Here is a 19929-nt window from a genome sequence, read left to right on the forward strand (position 1 = left end):
GTCATATCAATAACACAAAAATGTATTTTTAATGAACAACTATATTCTTACAAATAACACTTCTGAACTGCAGCTGCATATTAGAATTTATTTTATTTCAAAACAAGCATTTGAAATTCTACTGCCTTTCACTCACTGGAACACCCTCCACACTTACAGATAGTGAGAGCTCTTCACATGCAAGTTGTTTCAGCATACCCAGTATGGCATTTTAGAAAGGCATATAGAATAATACACTTTATACACACAGAATCGTAAGTGCATCTGTGGGACTGAAATAAACAGTGTTCCACTCAATGTTTTAAATACATACAGAAAAATGTACCTTAGGCAGTTAAAAGATAAACAAGTAAATGCTCAACAGAAGGTATGTGTGGTGCCAACATTTCTCAAACTGTGTAATATAAATATAAAATATACTAACAATACATAGTGGCTAGCAAATTTGATAATTTATTTCATTTGGTATTTTTATAATTGGATTTGCTACATTTTGACAAAAAATCCACACTTCAAAAACAATTCTGCAGATCATGATTTAAGAGTACCTTTGTGACAGATCTTTCAGCTGTACATTGCACACAGTATTTTAAAAAGAACTCTTGACAATTACAAGAATCCAATACTAGCATATAGGCATGTCAATATTAATCAGAGAAAATCTTTAATATGTGTTTAACCTACTTGACCAAGGCAGTATCTGTCATTTTCAAATGTACTTCAGCTTTGAGGATACTGCTCTTTATATTTTTAATATGTGTTTGCATTTGTATACATAAAAATAAAGTGACAAACTTCCATTAGTATGAGAGTGAAAATTCTAAAAACATTAGTTCATTTCCTCCTCTTAACTGTAACAGACACTAAATGAGGCACTGCTTAGCAGCGAGGATGGGTGTAAAGCAGCAAAATGTGTGTTAAGTGTTTAGTAACTCTTAACTCTGATGCAACTATGAAGTCCATGAAGGCAGTATGCAAAATGTTACTACTTCCCCATAATCTTTAATGTGAGAACTCAGTGTTTTTTGCTACATCATATTCTACTTATTCTGATTTTGTCAGAACAGCTCCACTGCTGTCCAGCCCCAAAACTGCAACAACTGAATGAGCATCAAAATCTGCGTTTGCCTTTGAGCAGTGAGGGAAATACGACTCCTTTGACTTCCCCCATGTGCTGTAATGCCTGACTGATGACTACCCCTCCAAAAATCACTTCCACCAATACACATTCTGCATGAATGCTTACTGCCTGCCAGTAAATTCAGAAATTAGGACCTTAGATATGAATTTCTTTTTACAGCAGAAGTTTTATGGAATCCTATGTACTTTGAGCATTGTAAAACAAGGGTAGATAGTTTATCTTCCTGTAAAAAAAAAAAAGGAAGAGAATAAGGAAGATATTAAACTTAAAAGGAAGATAAACTTTACACATAAACTTCAACTTTGAAATTAATGTGTAAAACTCGCACAGTTTTTAGGTAAAGAAGTGTGTGCTTATCAAAAAACTTGTCAAAAAGCTGTTACAAAGTCACTTTGAGACCTCCAACATTAAGGTTACTTGATGTTACTGCAAAACAAAGCTATTTTAAACTGAAGAAATACATGGGGTGAGGAAAGAAGGACTCTTATAAATAGTGGGTCTATTTTTAGCACAAAACACCTCACTGCTGCAAAAGCAGTTGGAAGGCTGTAATAGGCCCCAGTTCACCATAGGTTCACGGCTGACAAATTCTGATACACATAGATTTACCCTGATGTCCTACCACCACATTTATTATTACAGACCTGCAGTTTAACTTCAGAATTCAATTCACTGTTCTCAGTAATGCATCAGTACTGGCATTTATGAGGAGGAGAGATCTGACCTCAGACACTGCTGCAACAGTTATGCTTAGATTATTACCAACTGAGTAATGGACTCAGATGCTGTTCATATTAGAACACCCAGGAAAACAATATTTTTGGGTAGTAAGCAAGTCGTAAGTACATCTTTAAAAATGTACTTCTAATATAAACACGTCTTATAAGTACTTCACATAAATAAAGCAACTGCAGAATGGATTAACTGCACAGTTAGAATGGAAGTTCAAGCAACACTTCAATAACCACAAGACTACTTCAAAATTCAAGTTATGTTTCCATACTCAGTATTACTTTGCAAATATTATTTACGATACATAATTTTTTAACAATGTGAGAATGAATACATGGCAGAAATAATGCGATATTTTAAAGCGAATCTGCCATTACCCCTATTAGTACACATCTGGTAAACCACCTGAAATTGGGGTAAATCAATGTATCACAAGAAAGAAGAGAAAAGTCTGCCACTTCAGCCATCCTAGGAAAATCTATTTCCATCAAAAAGTTGACATTCTTGTTGATGTACTTCAGACTGCAGTTGTGTTCTCAGCAGTCTTCATGGTCTTGGGATGTAGAACAAAAACCTCCTCTAGAGACAACTGTAGGCAGTAGAGCTGTTGCCAAGATCATGTTCTTTACATATATTCTACTGATCCCAATTCAAGAAGATACTTCAGTATGCACTTACACTGAAAGCTTACAGATTCAGTGCCACTACTGCAGCTAGAAGCATGATGACCTAATACTGCTGACTGTAACAGCCTTTCCTTAAAAATCCAATGTAAGAAATGTTAGTATAAACTGCTGTAAGAAAAGAAACCCTGGAAGGCATGCAGTTACTTCATACAAATCGATGTAAACACAAAGGAGAGCCGTCCCTGCAGCAGTTTGTGTTAGTGCGTGGCTCCGCACGGGTTGACGGGGGTCTGACAGCCCATGTTATGCCCGGTCACCTGGAGCTTGAACAGCGTCCCGTCCGCACACATGCACAGCTTGAAGCGCAGCCAGTTGCCGTTATTGAACTGCTCCCCGTAAGAAGAACTCGGCAGTCGTGACGGGCTGACCATCACTGTTCCATTCAGGATGATGCTGTTTTCCTATTAAGGAGAGAAAAACAAAAAGAAGTTGTAGAACTACAACCTCTAATGTAAATGTTTTTGAGAAGGACGAGCTGGTTTAATGGATAAATAACATTTCTCAGATGGCTGTAGAATCAATAATAATAAAAAAGGTATGTATACAAATGTTTAATTTTTTAATGAAAATTATAGCGATGCCTATGGATTTCTAGTCAGCGATGTACTTTACTATTCCAGTGGTGGATCGATATGGAGAAAGACAGCAGTAGGGTGACTTTTCCCTTTACATTCTTACTAGCAATTGCAGTAAATGTAAAACATGGACATGAAACTGAAATTGAATTCATACATCAAATTCATTCACACTTGAAAGTGCATATACCTCTATTTTTATCCTTCTTTTCCATCATTCCATATATACTGCCATCTTGATCTCCAAAAATGTTAAATGAATGCTAGTGAGTCTTACAGCAGCACCACAGAAGGTAATACTCCAAACTATATGCTCTGCTCTTCTGGCAAATGTTGTCAATCCTGGTAAAGCTTCCAGAGGAGATAAGCTCCTTTTCGTATTCATGTCAGTACAGAGGCCAATAGCTTAGCTTTACTTGCATAGTAGGTTTTTGGTATCTTAACAGTAGTAAATCAATGTTACCCGAAGCTACTCAAACACTACTTAACAGCGAAGTAATAAATATAAACTAAATAAATAAATAAAAAGTAATAAATAATAAACTAAATATACTGCATGAGTAATTTATATAAAATTGAAGCTACATAAAGCTACATCAGTTTACTATCAGCCTAAATTTGAAACTAAACTGTTAAAAAAAATTCCATTAATTTCAAATACTTACTGCTTTAAGTTCCATGTTTCCACCCATTCGAAACTCAATTGTCTTCCCTGTGATGAAAACACCTTCATTTCCCCGGACAATGGCACGACCATCAACCTTTATGTTCAGATCACTGGTTGCATTGCTGGTAATCTAAGAACACAACCAAAAAAACTGTATTACAGATTAGTAAAAATGTGCCACTAGTGTTTGTTTTAGTAACTTTAACTACCTTAAAAGTAGTGCTGAGCAATTGAATAGAAAACTTGAAAGTACTTTTTCCCTCCTTCTACTTCTGCAGCTTCTGCATATTTGTTATTTTCCATGTTCAATTTCAAAACAGGATTACTGAATTTTGGAAGGTATGTAAAATTAATTTTTTGTATAAAGATAACAATTCATATGAAAATTTTAATGGGATACACAGCTAACTCTGGTACCAAATACAGGCTTCCTGTTAAGACAGATTATGTAAATTTACCCCTCTGTTTTCACTTAATCTGTTCCTCCTATGTATTTATAGTTGTGTTTTTTAAGCAACAGGATTGCTCACTGCTTTCTAAGGCACACTCAATCCTCTATAAAACCACTAACCCTACTCTACTGTTACACAAACAAACAATGGGCTGTATTCTCATTACTTACAAAAAATAAGAAACATACCCTCTCTGTAGAGGCCTTTTGTACATTCAAGATTTTAACTCCATTTGGCAGATGAAACTCATGAGTTTCATAGTCGGTGCTGAACAAAGTATTTTGTGTTCGTGGGTCAACAAATTCCATGCCAATATCGCTGGTAATAGAAGTCTTGTCTTTTTCTACGCTAAGCTTGGTTGTTCCTTGCTGAAATACAATCTTCAGAAACAAAGACATGAACTTAATGATGTTTCAAATGTAACATTCATTAGCAATGTGAGTGTAATTCTGAAGTGTCGCTCACAAACTTTCGATTCATGGTATAACTTACAGGCTGATTATTCCCAGTTATCACCAAGTCTTCATTTCGTCTCCCTCCTACAGTGCTTTTATACAAGGGATGTATAACACCCATGTCAGACACCTGCTTAAACCGCAGCAAGCCACTCTCATGGAATTCCATGCTGTCACAACCATTGGGACCAATTCTTATCACAGCCCAGATAACCAGGGTAATCTGAAAGAGAAACACATTTTCAAGGATTATGTTGATTGTTTGGATCTTTCTACCACAATTATTGTATAAATTAGATATTTTATTTGAACAATTATTAATGCCAGTGTTTAAGTGAGCTTTAAATGACTTATATATATATGAAATATTAAATCACATCCATAGTTATATCTTTTTTATATTTAATGGTACTAATTATTTAAACAAATTTCCTGAACAGTTCAGGTTGGTATATACTTAACGTTGAACTGCAAGAATGCATCCTCACAGACGGATGTGCAATTATGAAAAATAATTTATTATTTCTCATTGACAAAGCAATAAAAATGTGGTTATTAGAACAATGAAGCTTTAAATTGCAGTGGCTGGTTAATTCTGAATGTTCACATACAGCTCTGTAACGTAAAATATTAAAATATAACCATGTTTTATATGCCCATATATCCTGAATGCCTGTGTACGAATAACACTTCTCATGGGGTGACCATGATAACCAAAATAATCGTGCCTGAGCTTACATAATTCTTCTTAACCTTGCTCAGACTACAAAAGAACTAAAAAGAATGGACAAAAATGAGAATCTCCTTCAGTATGTGTTAAGTCCTCAGCCGCACTGGAAACTTTGTTTTTACTGAACTGTCAGAATGAAATATGACCTAATGCTGCTTACACTATAGCTATTATACTCACAATCAGGTTGATGACAGCCAAAATAAAAAGAACAACAATCACACATATGGCCAAGTTGCCTTTCCTGCCACGTAAGCCTGTCTTATGGAGACGGTCTTCATCAATTGGAATGTATCCTGCTTTGAAGTTACTGTTGTGCTCCTTATTAACATTCCTGCGTTCCACAGCCTTCTCTCGCATAGACTTCTTCACCGGGCCGTTAGAGCTTTGCTGTAACACAAGGCATGGGTTAGCTTTAAAAGGCATGTAAATTACCTACAATGGCGCACATATATATGTATGCAAAAAATGTAAATGGACTACTGGAATATATCAGATATTATGTTCAGTATTAGATTTAAGTCTGCCACCCAGCTATCACAATACACTTAGAACCACAGCAACCTCTGCTAGGACAATCACTAAATTTAAAATCCAGATACTTTCAGACAATATATGGCTTTATATATAATTTTAATCATGGCAGATATGAATTATTAATTACTTTGTTACAGTTAAAAAACTAAAACCAGCTACCAAGAAATTCATCAAGTTTTTACCTCTCAGGGATGATACAGGACATAATCCTGTAGGTCATCTGCCAATACACACGATTTTAGTTCCCTCCATGCTCATATGTGATGGACTCTCAGTGACTATTCAAAAAGAGTGTGGTGGATACGGTTTTTAAATTAGTTTGACAGTACAGGGTTTGCATTCAACTCTTGTTGCTTGCATGCAGCATTGAGAAAGATACTGTGAGGCTTCAAACCTGGCATGGGGAACTCGGTCAGCATAGCTTTCGGGTAATAATCCGAAGTTATGAAATTGTAAGGGATATCCTGCCAATGTAACAAATTAACAGAGGAAACTCTTGTACATACTCATAGTGAAATTAACGTTTAAAGTATTTTTGTAGCTGTCCAAAATTTTGTTCTACTTCCCTTGAACGGAACAGTTTATTATTTAGTGATTCACATTTTCAAAGGAGCTTGATCTTTTGAATGGAATTAAGTTTGTTCACTTTAAATGAATCCTAAAGCTACACCTGAAGTAACTGCACTCGCACATATCTACACTGATGTAACGAGTAACAACACCGTGTTTTCTTCCGCTGCTGAAGAACTATTAAGAGATGGTGTTGAGAAAGGTGCTTGACCCGGACGAGTTTGTGGAGGCTTCGCTCCCTCGGAGATGTTCTGGACGCAGTGTGGCCCTGCAGAACTCACACAAGCTGCGGGGCCCCGCAGGCACCCGCGGCTGCCTCTCGGCCCCCGGTCAGCGCCAAGCGCCTCGCCAGGCGCGGCAGCGGCGGCGTCCCCGCAGCGCACAAATGCCAGGCGCCTCGCTCCCAGGGCGCCAAGTATTTCTGTCACTCACACCCCCACGCCCGCGGGCAGCACGGCGCCGCTGCAGGCAGCCCCGCCCGGACAGCAGGCTCGGGCCGCCTCTCCCCGGCACGGCCGAGCCCGTCCTGCTCGGACACTGCCGGGCACAAGGCGGGAAGCGCCGCACGACCGCCGTTTCTCCCCTCCCCAGCCGGAGCGCTTCGGCAGCACACCAGCCTCGCCCACCGCCGCGAAAATGGCGCCCCTGGCCGAGCGTCCCTTCCGCTTGCAGCACCCCCGGCCGGACCGCCTGCTCCCCGCGGTCCCGCTCCCCCCTGGCCCCGGCGAGGACGGCGCCGCTGCCTCCCCGTGCCCGCGTCCCGTTGCGAACGGACCTGCTCGGGAGCGGCCGCCGCCATCTTTTCCCGCTGCCGCCGCTGCGCAGGGGCCGCGCGCGCCCCCTGCGGCCGCTCGCGGGCCGGGCGGCTGCGGCTCGCGCCCACCGGTGCCACCGGGCGGCCGCGGGACGTTCGCTCGCCGCGCGCTGTCCGGCGCCGCCCCCCCAAATTACCGTGGCACCGCCAACGCCGCGCCAGCCGCTCCGACACCACCGCGGCTTTAGAGACCCTCGGACGCGGCCCAGCCCAGGGAAAGCGACCGGGTTGGCATTACCACCTCCGTTACACCTGCGCCGCCCGAAGAGCATCCCCGAGGGACAGCGGAACGAACTGACATCTAGCCATGGCCGAGGACTTAAAGTGTCTGGTGGGCGGGGGAAGTGCCCGGGAGCTGCACGAGAGGCTGGAGAGCTGCCAGCAGAACTACGAGGTGAGTCCTGTCGCTCCTCGGGGCCCGAGGCGGCGGCGGCCCCCGCTCGGCGTTGCACAGGCCGGTATGGGACCCTGCCCGGCGCGCGCCTCCAGTTAGCGCAGCTTTAATAACTGTTAAGCGCCCACAACTTCGGTTATTTGGCTGTTTGTCCGTGACAAGGTTCCCTGAAAACAAGGGTTGGAATTTAAAAGTGAGGTTTGATCGGTACTGGGTGTGCTTGTAAGAGAAGAGAGCGTTGAAGACCGATAGATGAAAGGACGGGTGCGGTTGTGCTCCGAAGGAATCGGCTGGGGCCCAGGAGCTGTCAGGAGAAGGTGAGGAGGAAGGCTGGAAAGCCAGAACAGGTTATCCAGCATCCCAGCTCTTCGGGGTGGGAAACCTGTTCGAGTGAAAGGCTGCTGCAAGGCGGCACGGCCGCCGAAGGGCTTCGGAACGGGCGTGAGGGCAGTTTCCGTTATGAGGGGAAGGCTGCAGACGGGTGTAGTGGGACCCATGAAGGAGTAACAGAAAACTGAGGAAGTGAAACGGTGGAAGCAGTAGAGAAGGTGTAAAATTTGGGAAAGATGAGACTTCACAGCTGTGACTTTGCTCTGTGGAAAAAAAAAAAATCTTGACAGTTTTCGCTCCTGCATCCCCAGATTTCTGTACCTTTAGGATGCAGATAGTTGGTCGTGAGTCTGTAACCACTTACTGTGCGCTGTGGTTGGTGAGAAAAGAGATGCAGTGTTTTCAAGGGAAATCAGTTTTTTTTCTTTTACTTCATGGTTGAATATGAGTTACAGTTACATAGCCAGTGTAACTCTCTGCAAGATTCACGGCAATGGACAGTTTTAACGAGTTTGGGAGTTGCTGGTAAAGCTACCACAGAGGAAGCCAGAGAAGGAACAGCGCCGTGCATTTAAAAATCTTGCAAATGGTTGTTGGAGGTAAACCTTAGGAGGGCTGAGCAGCAGTGGGAGCTGACCTCTCCATCATGAGTTGGTTGGGAATAGTCTTTCAGGTCTTGGGAAGATGAACAATTTCAGGCTGCTGTTGTAGAAAAAGAGGAGCTACCAGATGGAAATACCATGTTATGTTGCTGTAATGAGCTGGAAAACCACACTTTGCAGCTGTGCTCTTGTGGAAGTGAGCAGGTTTACTGTGCTCCCCAAGGTCTGAGGAAAGCATGTTGCAGCAATCAAAACACAAGCTGATGGAGGTATGGGTGGGAATTTCAGCTGTTTTGGAAGCTTGTAAAAACTATATGGAGTCATTAAAAACTGAAGACCTAGAGGGTGATCTATGTGGACAGTGATAACACAGGTTACAGGTAAAGATAAGGGAAACAGGTACAAAGGATGTATTTTTCTGGCAGGTGCAGTAGTATCCTGGACAGAATAACCCCATCAACTCCTTTTCAAAATTCCATTTGCTGAAAGTGATGTAGTTTTGCTGTTTCCTACGTATAATGCTGTATTTTGCTCTTTCAGTAGTATATGTTTCAGTTTCTAACTTAAAAATCAGGTAAAATTGGATGGAGGCTTCATGTGACTGCTGACAAAACAATATAAGAGCCTTATATGTATTATTTCTTATGGGAAACCAGATTTTGGACTACTTTTTAAATCCAAAAATCTGCTAGATTATTATTTTAATAACTGTTGAAAGATTTTAACTCAACTTCAACTTGTGGTTGCATCCTCTTTATGATGGAAAAGGAGTACGTTTTCTCAAATAGTGAATGAACTGGGTCATAGAAGTCCTTATGTATTGCTCATTTGAGTATTAGAAATGAGTATTCAACAGTGAGTATTCTAATGGATCCAGTAAGAAAAGGTTGGGAAGATGTAATTATTGGTGGGGGGAAAATGCCATGATTGTAACAGGAATAACTTTAAGTAAGAAAGCCCATGCAGATGTAATAATGCACATTAATTTACAGATGAATTCTGCTGATGAAAATCTGAGCAGATGCTGTGAATTTTTAAAACTGAACAGTGCAATTCAAAATCAGCTCTTCTCAATTCTAAATGAAACATCTCAAGGAGGTAGATTGGTGCCTTGTCTAATTACTAACACATTTCACATGTAGCATTTTTTCAAAGTCTGGGTTTTTCTGTAAGTGTTCTCACCATTTCTTAAAGTATGTGTTTTCTTAGAAGAATGTGCAGCAAAACTAAAAAACCGTCTCCTGCCAAGCATATGCTGTGCTGGTTCAGGAAGTGACAAGCCTACTCAGGTGTGTAAGAAACTTATTTTAAGGGACTAGAACTATGTGGATTTATACCTGCGGAGGCTTTCTTACTTAAAGTTATTAAATTTATTTAAAAAATTATTAAAAAAATTAAAACAGGACAAATAAAAAGTGATATCCCTTAAGAGTCAGAGTCTAGTATAAAGCAGGAGTGGTGGTCTGCCAAAACCCCCACAAAATATAAAATAACAAAGTTATTAAATGACACTACACCAGGCATACCAGTTACAGATTTGTAATTGCATGTGGCATTCAAAATTTAAAGAAAAGCGTGTTGCACAGTTACTTATTTAATTCCAGTAAAGGCAGCTGCATGTATAGCAGAGTGCTTTCTGAAAAGATAATACTTGCCTTCTGTGTTCTGATAACTTTTTCTGTTGTTTTGTACACATGAATCCCCAAAAAGTTTACTTGAGTTGGTGATTTAGTCAATCAGAAGGTGACTAACTGAAAAAAAACCAACTGTGCAACACATCTGCAAAATGCTTTGTTCTGATGATTCGGGCAGTAAATCTGCATATGCTGACCTTCCATAATTCCTGCCATGAGGTATAAAATAAGTGAATATTTTATTTTATATAATTGAGTCTTTCTTTGGTGTGCCTGAAAGGTATTGCTTATGTCTCAGAGAGAATGCAATAGCTTGTGTTCTCAGTTTCTTTAGAAATGGTTGTTGCTGAAATATTTAGAAATACATCTGCCCGTAATGCTCTAGTACTTTTCTGAGGGAATCTATAACGTAGAACATTCAAACAGTGTGACTTCATTTCCTGGTAGGATTCAACTGGAGAGCTACAGCTGAGAGATTTGGCCTGCAAACCAAAATGTGAACTTCAAGACCTGGAGGACAAACTAAGGGAAACTCGTGTGCAAATCAACGAGATGGAACGAGAGTAGGGAGATTAACTGCAGTTCTTTCTGTTTGCTTTTTGGTTTTTTTTCCCTTGATGTGTAAATATTGATGAAGATTTGTAAAATGTTTGATTTCTGGCCTAAAACCAGAGTTTCAAAATCTTAGCTCTGTATCGTGTGTATATATATCCAAAGTGGTGTACAAATGATACAGTCACACCCACATTCATAAATTGACTTGTTAGGTTTTGCTTTTGGCAGGGGTGTTGAAAAACATGCCAGTATTCTACATAAAAAGGTTTTGTATAGTCCATGACAATCCCATGTGGAGTTATGGTCTATGAAATGTTGCATGCTGAGCAAACCCTAAATAAAAAAATCAATTGAGTAGCTACAGTGGAACATTTATTGAAGGACGTACAACGTGTCACAATTAATTATGCAATGTAATTGATATGTAAATATCTGAGAAGATAAAAGCCACTGTCATAAGATGGAGGAAGAGAGTTGGATTTTCAGATAAGTGAAGAGGCCTGGAGAGTTTTTGCCTAGTTGCAAAATGCTCCTATATTATATGGAGCATTATATAATTATAATATATTATTATATAAAAATATATAATATAATGCTCCTATATTATATGGAGCATTATAATATAAAAATTACGAAATTGCTTCCGATACAAGTTTGTGCAGTTATTACCAGTTCCAGGGCCATTTAAGAGGTAGCTCCAAGTGGCACATTCTCATGCATCCTATTAGCATGAGAACAATGAACCTTCCACAAGTCTTGGGTCAATACATTAAGTGTTATAATTTCATGCCCTTGCTAAGTGATTCCAATAATATCAGTTTGCATTTTCCCCATTCCTATTTCTAGAGCTCATCTTCCCAAATCTGCTTTTCTTTCCCTGTTGTCCTTTACAGTAGAATTCTTTAGCTCTCTACTGTTCTGCTAGAATTCATTCCCGAAGGAGCTGACTTGGCATGGAACTGGGCAGTCTTTCCTCTTAAGCAGATGTTGCTGGCCTTATTACCTGCAGTCATCTCAGTCAGCTTGTTCCTTAAAAAGGTGGAACAAGAATCCTGTCAATTGATAAGTGTTAGAGATTTTGTTGATTCAAATCCTCAAAAATCTCACCAGGGTCCTTCAGTAAAGGACGAACATAGTGAATACCTTCAAAATAAATAGAAAATATATTTTCTTCTTTCCTTCCACTTTTGCTAAGAGAAAAGCAACAGTAATACTGGTGTTTGGAGGGAAAGCAGAGATGTTGGTATAGTTTTTAATGTTAAGTAAGAGTAAAGGACAGAAGATAAACTTGCTTCACTGGTTGTCTGCCAGTCACTCCTTTTGGGGACAGTAGGAGAGGAATTGTTAGCTTTTGGTATTACTTGACTAAAATCTGTGATATCTTTTGACTGACTAATATATTACAGCAAAGAAAAGAGCCCAATAACGTGACAGAAGACAATACATAGGTTCTTAATCTGTAGGAAATGAAACTGAGATGGTTTAGTTAATATCTTAAATATGAGAAAAAAACTGGTTTCTTTTACTGACCTGATCATCTGAGCTACCATAAGGACACCAAATGTTAACCAGTGATTTTTTCTATAGCACACAGTACTATATCCACTTTCCTACCACAATACACTTATACAATTTAAAGTAAGATCAAGGGTCTCCTTTGTTTAATTTATTTTTAAACTCTGGATTTTTCCTGTATTTCAGCATAAGGAAAGCATGCTGAAATTATTCAGCAAACATAAGGAGCTTGCTCAATAATTTTCCTCTTTTTTCTGCTCCTGTTGTTTGATGCTGAGGATTAATTGATAGATAGTTTACATTGGTAGAAGGACATCTTGTGACTGACTGTTCTGTGTGATTAAGTCTCAAGGCTTCCCGTGCCGAACAGTGCAGCTTAAGGAGGTTACAGCAACTGGATAGCTATGAGCAGAAGATTGAAAAATTGCGGGATGAGATTGCTATGCTGGATTGCAAAAAGTCTGTTATCCAGAGCAGGTAGAGGCCTTACTCAGAGAAGTCACTGAATCATAGAATTTGGTCATGTTAGGTAGCATGAATTTCTTCATCATTTAAATTGAAATATAAACAAAAGCCAAGCTTTTTTACTTTGTTATGAAGGAACGTAAACTCTTTAGATGATTTGTTCTAGTGCCCAAGTATTTTATTTTAAAGCAACTATGTTAGGTTTCAGACAAAACAGGAAATAATGCACCTTTACAAAATACATGGAGAGCAACTGTATGAAATAGAGAGTTTTTTTGTTGATGGGTCCTCTTTTAAGGGATTCTGCCCTGTAGCTGTAGTGTTCAATTTTCACTTGTTTGACTTCAGCCATACTCTTCAGTGCTACTGAAAGAGGAACAAATCTCCAAAATATTACTAGTTAAAAGTGTCTTTCCTAGGAACAAAGTGCTTGGCTTTATATGCTTTACAAATTACTTTACTTTTACCATTTATGCTTTAGCCCATAAAACATATTATGAAAATGCCTTCATATTAGACCAACCAGCTGTAGCTTCTTTAATCACTTTGGCTCAAAATCTCACCTTATCCTTGCAAAAATTAAATTGAAAGAAATCTGTCTTAGGGAAAAGCATGGTAAGAGGATGGTAAAGTGACATGAAACTTCTTTGCACATGTGTTGTAGGCTTGCACGGACCTGCTCTCCTCGCCCGTGCCGTCTGAGGCCCTGTATCTCTCCTCCATGCCATCTGAGGGCCTGCTCTCCACCATGCCGTGTCAGGGCCTGCTCTCCATGCCCTGTCAGGGCCTGCTCTCCACCATGCCGTGTCAGGGCCTGCTCTCCATGCCCTGTCAGGGCCTGCTCTCCACCATGCCCTGTCAGGGCCTGCTCTCCACCATGCCCTGTCAGGGCCTGCTCTCCATGCCCTGTCAGGGCCTGCTCTCCACCATGCCCTGTTAGGGCCTGCTCTCCTCCACCATGCCCTGTTAGGGCCTGCTCTCCTCCACCATGCCGTGTGAGGGCCTGCTCTCCTCTACCGTGCCGTCTGAGGGCCTGCTCTCCTCCACCGTGCCGTGTGAGGGCCTGCTCTCCTCCACCGTGCCGTGTGAGGGCCTGCTCTCCTCTACCATGCCGTCTGAGGGCCTGCTCTCCTCCACCATGCCGTCTGAGGGCCTGCTCTCCTCCACCATGCCGTGTGAGGGCCTGCTCTCCTCTACCATGCCGTCTGAGGGCCTGCTCTCCTCCACTGTGCCGTGTGAGGAGCTGCTCTCCACCGTGCCGTCTGAGGCCCTGTGTGTCTCCATGCCGTCTGAGGCCCTGTGTGTCTCCATGCCGTCTGAGGCCCTGCTCTCCTCCGCCGTGCCGTCTGAGGCCCTGTGTCCGTCCTCCCAAGTGCCGTGCCCTTTGTGTGAGGCCCTGCTCACCTCCCCGGCTCCGGCGGGGCAGCGCTTCACACCGCGCCTGCCTCATAGCTCGCTATAACTTCATTTATGCTAAAGAACGCTTGGCGGCAGAGGCCACCTTGAAGCAATACTTCTGTGACTTGGAGACCATACATAGGATATTATACATTGCAGCTGTGGTAAGAAAGAAATATTATTTCTTAATTTACAGGCTGGATGTGTGTTGTGAAACACTATGTCTGCGTTGGATTAAATTGTGGGTAAATTAGCATTTCTGTCAAGTGCAGAAAAGCTTTCTTCCTTTTTTTATTTTGATTTTTCTTTCTTCCCCTCACACTTCCACATTGAACTGTCAATGTAGTGTCCTACCTGACCTGTCCCCAGATTGGAACAGAGTCAATGATTTGTTGTATAGGTACTAAAAGAAGACTGATTTGGTCTGAAAAGTTGATGATATCTGCAGTGATCAACATTGCCTTAGAAAAATTCTTTTGGAAATACTGTATTAAATACTACAACATTACAAAGCTAAAAATCTTTCCATATCACGCTTTCCTTATGCTTGTAGCTATGTGCTTTTTTAATTTAATTGGGTCCCTTGAAACCACCTAGATACCTTGCATGTTCTTTATGTTTGCAGGAATCTTTCCGTTCGGCAAAGATGGCCTTCTGGAAGGTCAGAATAAATGTAAAAGACACTTTGGCTGTATGTCACAGAGGGGGACCTTCATCACTTGAAGTTGCTGTCCTGGATTATATAGCTTGCCACAAGGATCTGTATGATGTTTGTTGCAGTGTCCATGTAAGTCAAGGGCAGTGGGGAAGTGACGTGGGGATCTCTTTCAGGAGCTAGTAAATTCAGAATATGTAAATTAGAAGTGCACTGTAACCTGAAGGAGAAAAGAGTTACTGAATGGACTTTGTCTTGTACCAGTTTACTTTCTAGAACAATAGTGCTGGGACGTATGACTTAGTAATAGCTTGTTTGATTTATTTATAGCAACACATTTTTTCTGAAGCTGTTGTTTTCTGGCATAGTCCAAGGCAACATTACTATGAGCTTTTTATACTGATTTTTAAATGTGGAAAGCTGAGAGGCATATTTAGGGGGGGATTTCTATACTTGCTTGTGAATAAAACTGTTAATGAGTACAAATTACTCATGTATGTTTATTTGCAGGAAGTAGTTTGCACCATGAACAAGAACCCAAAGTTTCTATGTCCAGGACAAGTTGATTTCGCTGTGATCAGCCCTTTGATTCGAGAGTTGTGCTGTTTGGCTTTTTCAATGCAGACACTCATTCCTCCTCTTGATGTTGCCTTTGGTGTTGATGGAGAATGCTTCAATAGGAACATGTAAGAAATTTTTATATTCAGTCAGACTCTTACCATTAAAGGTTTTGTAGTCTACTTGTTTCCTAATTAATATAGCAGTTCAAGATTGCTAAACATTAATTTGGTGCAAAACCCCCTGGCCTGTAGTGAATTTGGTATGTCTTTAAGGTTTAGGATAGTGTATAAATACTAGCATGTACACAAGTGTTATTTTTTTTTTTTAATGAACAGCAGAGCAGTTTTCTGGGTAAACTTCAGTCTCAAGAGCATATTTGATTTATTATTTAAGAAGAAAATAATCATCAGCTTTCCCTGTTTAGTCTCTATCTGTCTTTTTTAAAATGTTTGCATCTTTGTTCCTCCTTACTGGCCTGTTCTGTAAAAGTCATATTTACTGAGATCTGGCAGTTGGTGTCATTACCAGGATCATCAACATGGTTGCTGCAACCTCCAGGCTGTACAACATACGAGTTGTATGCTCCCATATGCTCCCATCTCTTCTGGTTTAGAGCTGGGCAAGACCGAAACTGCCTCTTAAAAATGGGAATTTTGTTAATAATTTTTCTTTCTTATATAGGGTCAAGCTGTTTTTTTGGCAGACAGAGAACTGTAGGGTGCTTCCATGTTGTCAAGAAAATTAATGGGATTCATAGGTCATAAAAAATTGCTCTAAAATGTGAAACACAATACATCACTAAGGCAGTTTCTAGTAATAATTTAGAATAGAATGGAACTCAGCTTGTGAAGAGCTTGAGAAGTCAAGGAGAGAAATAGAGAAGATGAAAAGTAGACTCTTCGCAAAATCATACAGGACTACTCAATGATCCTATCCAAATACAGGACAGTTAGCTTTTGACACTCAAAGCTGTTGGCTAAATTAAGAAGCACCAATACTGTGGTATAGTCTTGAGATGCTTTCTCCACCTACTTGGTGTGTATGGCCTTAAGAAACCATATGTAATGTGTTCTTGTGTGCTGCTGTGGGAGACACATACTCATATCTGTCTATCTAGCTAGATAAATGTGGCATATGTGTATGTTTACATGTATAACATGTATATGTGGTACACAGAGATGGAGCAAATAAAAATTGTAGAAATTAAAATATATCTGTTTATGATGTGTGATAGCATTCTACAAAGGGCCAGCCAAACGTTGTATCCTATACCTTGCTTCATGCCTCTGTTTATGACGTTGTTTTATATAACTTTGCTATTGTAATACATTACTAAAGTATGGATGCATTGCTTTTAATACAATTCCTATTATTTGGTATTTGTTCTGAGTTTGACTCCATAAAGCCAAATGTGTTATTTATCTTTATAGGGGGCTTGTTCTAGCAAGATATTCCAGGAAGAGGGGATGACTATGTCTGCCAAATTGCTGCTCAGAAGGTTTAATCTGTCAGTGGACACAGAGGCCCTGGCTTGTGCGGGGCTTATGGAAAAATAAAGGTCTAGTGGCCTTCTGAAGTGTGAGATGGCTTTATTAGAATGTCTGTCAGTATAAGTAAACAGTATGTTCTGCTAAGTCTGTCTTCCAAGTCAGTCCATTTCTTTTACAGGATCACATAAAGAATATGTATTTTTGTGATGTAGAAACATATTATAGCTGTAGCTGCTTTTTATCAGCATTGATGATTTGGAACATACTTATCTTTTGGCATTTATATGCAGACATTTCTTGTACTGTTTGTTTCAACAGGTACTATCGTAGCTTTGACTCGGATTTCACAGCTCCCTTTGTGGCCTATCATGTGTGGCCTCCTCTGATAGAAGATGGTACTGTAATTGTGAAGGGAGAGGTAGTGACTAAAAAATTTACGGTACGTATTTTGTTAAAGAAATATGTTAAGGGAAGTCAGTGGATTTCAACACTGTTTATAAGATTTAAAAAGATATGTTTTATGGGTGGAGTAGTATATAAAATATCAATTAGGTTTTAGTGCCTCATCCTGTATATAGGTTAAATAGTTTCCTTTTCCTTAATGTATTAATTATGCAAATGTATGCTGGTTGTCAGAGCCTGTTCTAAGGAGAAAGCTTACTTTTGTTTCCTCTCTGTCTTCAAAACTTGTCTCCAGCATGGCAAGTCTGCTTGCAGAATCTGTCTTTATTAAACCTTCTCTCTCATAAGAGGTTTATCAAACTTTTCTCTTGTAGTGTCCTCGCAAATGCAGACTTAGAAGCAGAAGCTGCAGCTGTGGCCGTCCTCTGCTGTGTGGTCAAGTAAGCCTCAGCTGAATGCTTGTAATGTTAACAGCATCAAGTATTTTAACTAGGAACGTAGACAACCTGTTAAAAATTCTGATGTGCCACATGTACATTTTAACACTGGGGATAAGTGCCTTTGCTTTATGGTCTTGAATGAGGTGAAGCTGAACAGACAGATAATTATTGCCTGGTATAATGATCAGTAGAGATACTGTATGAGAAGTAGATTATAGTTAAATTCCCAGAAGTATCAACTGTGTATCTTGTATTGCTTTGCCCCTACTGCCCTTGCTTTAGTGCCCTTCTGAATAAATAATTACATCATCTGCAAGTGTTTCAGTCATTTTGGAGTATATATACAACACATAGTTCCTGCCTTTTGGAAGTAGTACCCTAAATTTACTCCTAATTTACTAAATGCATCAAGGGAGCGAAAAATAAGTGTAGGGTGAGCAGGAAGGGAAGGTGGTACAAATAAGATATGTGAAACTTTAGCAGAGTTCTGCATATCATATGGTTACAAAACATTTTTAATTATTTCTGTTAAAAATGTGTATATTTTTCTAATTGTTAGCCGATCTTATTAAATGGATATAGGTGCCCTCAACTTAAAATGTGAATATTGAAAATGTGAGAGGCTTTGTGTAGGGCTCCCTTTTTCGTGTGTGTGTGAAGGCTGTGAAAAAAAACTAGAAAATTGTTGAACTTGACTTAGTAAGATTAGAGCTGCACTGATATATGTGCAGATTTTCTGAATGTTGATGGGTCCCCAGGTGGCTTTCCTTGCTACAGTTCTTTAGCACACCTGATTTTCCTTTTCTGTTTGTCTTGCAGGTGCCTCGAAGCCGCAGTCTTTCAACAGTGAGGGTCAAAAGTAAGTGGGCATGTTAGTTCCTAGTGATTCATGGTTTTCATACTAAGCCCTTGAACGATTGAACAAAAGAACAAAATAACGTGTTGAATGTCTCCAATTCTAAAATACTTGCCGAAGTCTTAAATTGGGTAGCCCTTTTTTTATGTGTGGAAAAAGGCTGATATTTCTTACATGAAGGAAAGCTTGTTTTTTCACTATACTTGGACCATTGTCATGGTTTCTCTCTGCTGGTTGCCTTCACTGTGGCCAGTGCTGTAGTCAGTGAAACTTGCTTCCTTCCCTACAAAAGAGACAGTTTGCTGATGCACACCTGCTGTCTTCCTGCCTTTCAAATTCCAAATAATTGGCTAAGTGGTGGCAGTGAAGTGAGGTATTTCAGGCAGTATGAAAGTGTGCCCATCTTGAAGCCAGCCCAATTTAGAGATTTAGAAAATATAGTTGTGCTGAGATGTATCTTTTCCTTCCATAGGGCGCTGCTAACTGAACATCTTCCTGCAGTGTAGTTCATCTGGATTCAACAACTTTGCTGGTGCCATTTCTTTTCAGAAATACTCAAATCTCTCAATAATGCAAATGGCAATTGTCACTCCGAATGGAGTTTGTGTTCAGTGTGGGTTTTTTTACAATTATAGAAGGCTTATTTATAATTTTAGAAATTAAACCCTTTTGATTAAAAAAAAAAAAAAAGTCCATGCAATACAGGATCATTTGGCAAAATTTGCAAAGCTCTCAGGAACCCATGATGTAATCTTGCAGATGGAGATAGAATTACTGCATCTAGAATGTTTGCTTCACTCAGATTCCAAATGATGCAGTTTATCTTGATAGGATGTTTAATATATCCTAAATGGTGAACATTGCAGAGTGTTGAGATTAGCTGTTACTTGAAATCAATGTAATTAATTGGTGCTTAATTTAGAATTTTAGAAAATAGCAATAATCACAGGATGTGGCAGTCTCACACAGCAACCTTTTAATACATCCTTGTGATGAACTGAATTTTCTAACTACAATGCAGAAGTTGCCTAGAGCAGTCAAAAACTCCAGCAATCACCAGGGCTTAATTGACATTTATGGATGAATGTTCATGTGTCCTTTAGGAAGGCACTAATAGTCCTTGTTTAAATATATTCTAACTTAGAAATTATTATAATAAAAATTCGTAGCTTGATACTACAAGTATTTTGAAAGTGTGCCACTGAGTATTTGTAGGCTTGAAATATTTGGTTGAGGCCTCTTCAGTGTCACACTTAATGGGCTTTCATACTGT

General features: G+C 39.9%; 2 protein-coding genes across 5 annotated transcripts; one reads left to right on the forward strand and one right to left on the reverse strand.

The window, feature by feature from the left end:
* Positions 1-74: 74 nt before the first annotated feature.
* On the reverse strand, positions 75-7464 carry SGCB (sarcoglycan beta). Of its 2 annotated transcripts, none has more exons than XM_030271067.4 (6): positions 7321-7464; positions 5619-5828; positions 4746-4931; positions 4442-4633; positions 3800-3931; positions 75-2960 (listed from the first exon to the last, which is right to left on the reverse strand). In XM_030271067.4, exons 1-6 carry the CDS (start codon positions 7342-7344, stop codon positions 2757-2759), a joined length of 948 nt encoding a protein of 315 aa, XP_030126927.1. In that variant the 5' UTR covers positions 7345-7464; the 3' UTR covers positions 75-2756. The 2 variants fall into 2 exon arrangements, with proteins under 2 accessions (XP_030126927.1, XP_041571677.1); XM_041715743.2 differs by lacking the exon at positions 7321-7464 and adding an exon at positions 6158-6179.
* Positions 7465-7480: 16 nt separating this feature from the next.
* Positions 7481-19252, forward strand: SPATA18 (spermatogenesis associated 18). 3 transcript variants are annotated; one of them, XM_072928168.1, is made up of 11 exons: positions 7484-7753; positions 10767-10882; positions 12735-12866; positions 13519-13617; positions 13771-14416; positions 14878-15039; positions 15418-15593; positions 17277-17397; positions 17735-17800; positions 18620-18659; positions 19129-19252. In XM_072928168.1, the coding sequence occupies exons 1-11, from the start codon at positions 7667-7669 to the stop codon at positions 19137-19139; spliced, it is 1656 nt and encodes a 551-aa protein (XP_072784269.1). In that variant the 5' UTR covers positions 7484-7666; the 3' UTR covers positions 19140-19252. The 3 variants fall into 3 exon arrangements, with proteins under 3 accessions (XP_030126924.4, XP_030126922.4, XP_072784269.1); XM_030271062.4 differs by having other exon boundaries at positions 7483-7753; positions 13519-14416; XM_030271064.4 differs by lacking the exon at positions 12735-12866 and having other exon boundaries at positions 7481-7753; positions 13519-14416.
* Positions 19253-19929: the final 677 nt, after the last annotated feature.

The sequence above is a fragment of the Taeniopygia guttata genome, chromosome 4, assembly GCF_048771995.1.
Source record: "Taeniopygia guttata chromosome 4, bTaeGut7.mat, whole genome shotgun sequence".
NCBI lineage: Eukaryota > Metazoa > Chordata > Aves > Passeriformes > Estrildidae > Taeniopygia > Taeniopygia guttata.